This window comes from Colobus angolensis, unplaced genomic scaffold (genome assembly GCF_000951035.1).
Source record: "Colobus angolensis palliatus isolate OR3802 unplaced genomic scaffold, Cang.pa_1.0 Scaffold63, whole genome shotgun sequence".
Classification (NCBI taxonomy): domain Eukaryota; kingdom Metazoa; phylum Chordata; class Mammalia; order Primates; family Cercopithecidae; genus Colobus; species Colobus angolensis.
The window spans coordinates 1,601,054-1,602,570 of record NW_012119932.1 but is presented as its reverse complement, the minus strand read 5'-3'; the positions used below and the strand labels follow the sequence as shown (position 1 = coordinate 1,602,570).

Sequence of the window (1,517 nt, the reverse complement as noted above, 5' to 3'; positions counted from 1 at the left end):
TGTTGTCCAGGCTGGAAGACAGTGGCTTGATCATAGCTCACTGCAGCTTCGAACTCTTGGGCTCAAGCGATCCTTCCACATCAGCCTCCAGAGTAGCAAAGACTACAGGTGCATGCCACCACACCTAGTTAATGATTTTTAAAAATTTTTTTGCACAGACGAGGTCTTGCTTTATTGCTCAGGTGCTCTCTTTTCTTTATTGCCCTAAGACATCTGGGAAGACATACCTGGGTTGTGAAGAAATTGCTTCCATGAAAACCTGTCACAGATCAATTTTCGTCTACTCTCCCTTTCCCTGATAGCTTTCTTTCCTGAAATCATTCAATAGACTCCATAACTGGGATCAACTCTATAATTTTTGAGGCCCAGTAAAAAATAAAAACACAAGACTACCTGATCAAAATTTAAAAATTTTAGTACAGCAAGAGTATAGCATTAAAATAGGCATGGGGCCCTAAGCTGGTTCTACCACTTATTCATGAAATCTCCTCCATTACATCTAACTCATTACAGTCCAGTTGGTCTTAGAGGTCTGGGAGAGTAAAAGCCTATACTCAAAAGTGAGTCTAGTAGTTGCTTCAACAACTGGTAGTAATGGTTGTAATTTTCATCTGTTGGAGAAAAGGCCAGACAGAGTTTAGATGCTGGGCAATCTTGCCCATTAGTCAGATACTGTCTCTGGGGTCTTGAATCTTCCTATAATTGTTGTTTATAATTGAAGCCCCACAGCTAGGGACTAAGATGGTGGGGCATGTGGGCTTCATTGGATAGTCCAAACCCAATCAAAAGTCTATTTTGGGGGCAACTTATCATTCTCCATTCTCTTTTTCTACTCCATTCTCTACTTCCACTTTCTCCTAGTCAAATTCTGTTTAATATGAGGTAAAGCTGCTATCACCTGTACATGTTTAATATTCATCAACAATACAATAATAGTTAAATCACTTGCTAAAGCTTTTAATGTTAAAAAGAAAGCATGATAAAACCTACTGGGTGGTAGAGTTTTTTCCTTTGAATGTTTCTTTAGGAAATCCTTTGGAGAAGGTACTTCAACTTTTGCTGGTCCCATAGTTTTCATTGCAGTTTTAGCTTTTTGCATGTCATCTTTTACAGTTGCCTTAAAAATGGATATGTACCTAAAATTAAATTTAAAAAGTTGTAGCATTTATATTTCTAGTAAAAATTACTTAAAGTCTAAATTTTACATTTTTAATTTATTTAAGTCTATATTCATATGGAGAAGTATAATCATAAAACACACTTACCTGAGCCCTGTCCATCAGGCTTAGAAAAACTAGATGGAAGCTCTGCTTTAAGAAAGAGGTGCTAACGGCCGGGCGCGGTGGCTCAAGCCTGTAATCCCAGCACTTTGGGAGGCCAAGATGGGCGGATCACGAGATCAGGAGATCGAGACCATCCTGGCTAACATGGTGAAACCCTGTCTCTACTAAAAAATACAAAAAAGTGGCGGGCGCCTGTAGTCCCAGCTACTTGGGAGGCTGAGGCAGGAGAATGGC

General features: G+C 39.4%; 1 protein-coding gene across 2 annotated transcripts in view; it reads right to left on the bottom strand.

Moving 5' to 3' along the window:
* ENKUR (enkurin, TRPC channel interacting protein) overlaps positions 1-1,517 on the bottom strand; it is an 84,190-nt gene that overhangs the window by 16,869 nt on the left and 65,804 nt on the right. The window contains exon 2 of one of the 2 annotated variants that reach the window (XM_011963822.1): positions 991-1,136. The exons of the other annotated variant lie outside the window; for it this stretch is intronic. Within the exon in view, the coding sequence (XP_011819212.1) occupies positions 991-1,136 (146 nt within the window). The remainder of the gene's footprint in view (positions 1-990; positions 1,137-1,517) is intronic. 2 annotated transcript variants of the gene reach the window in all.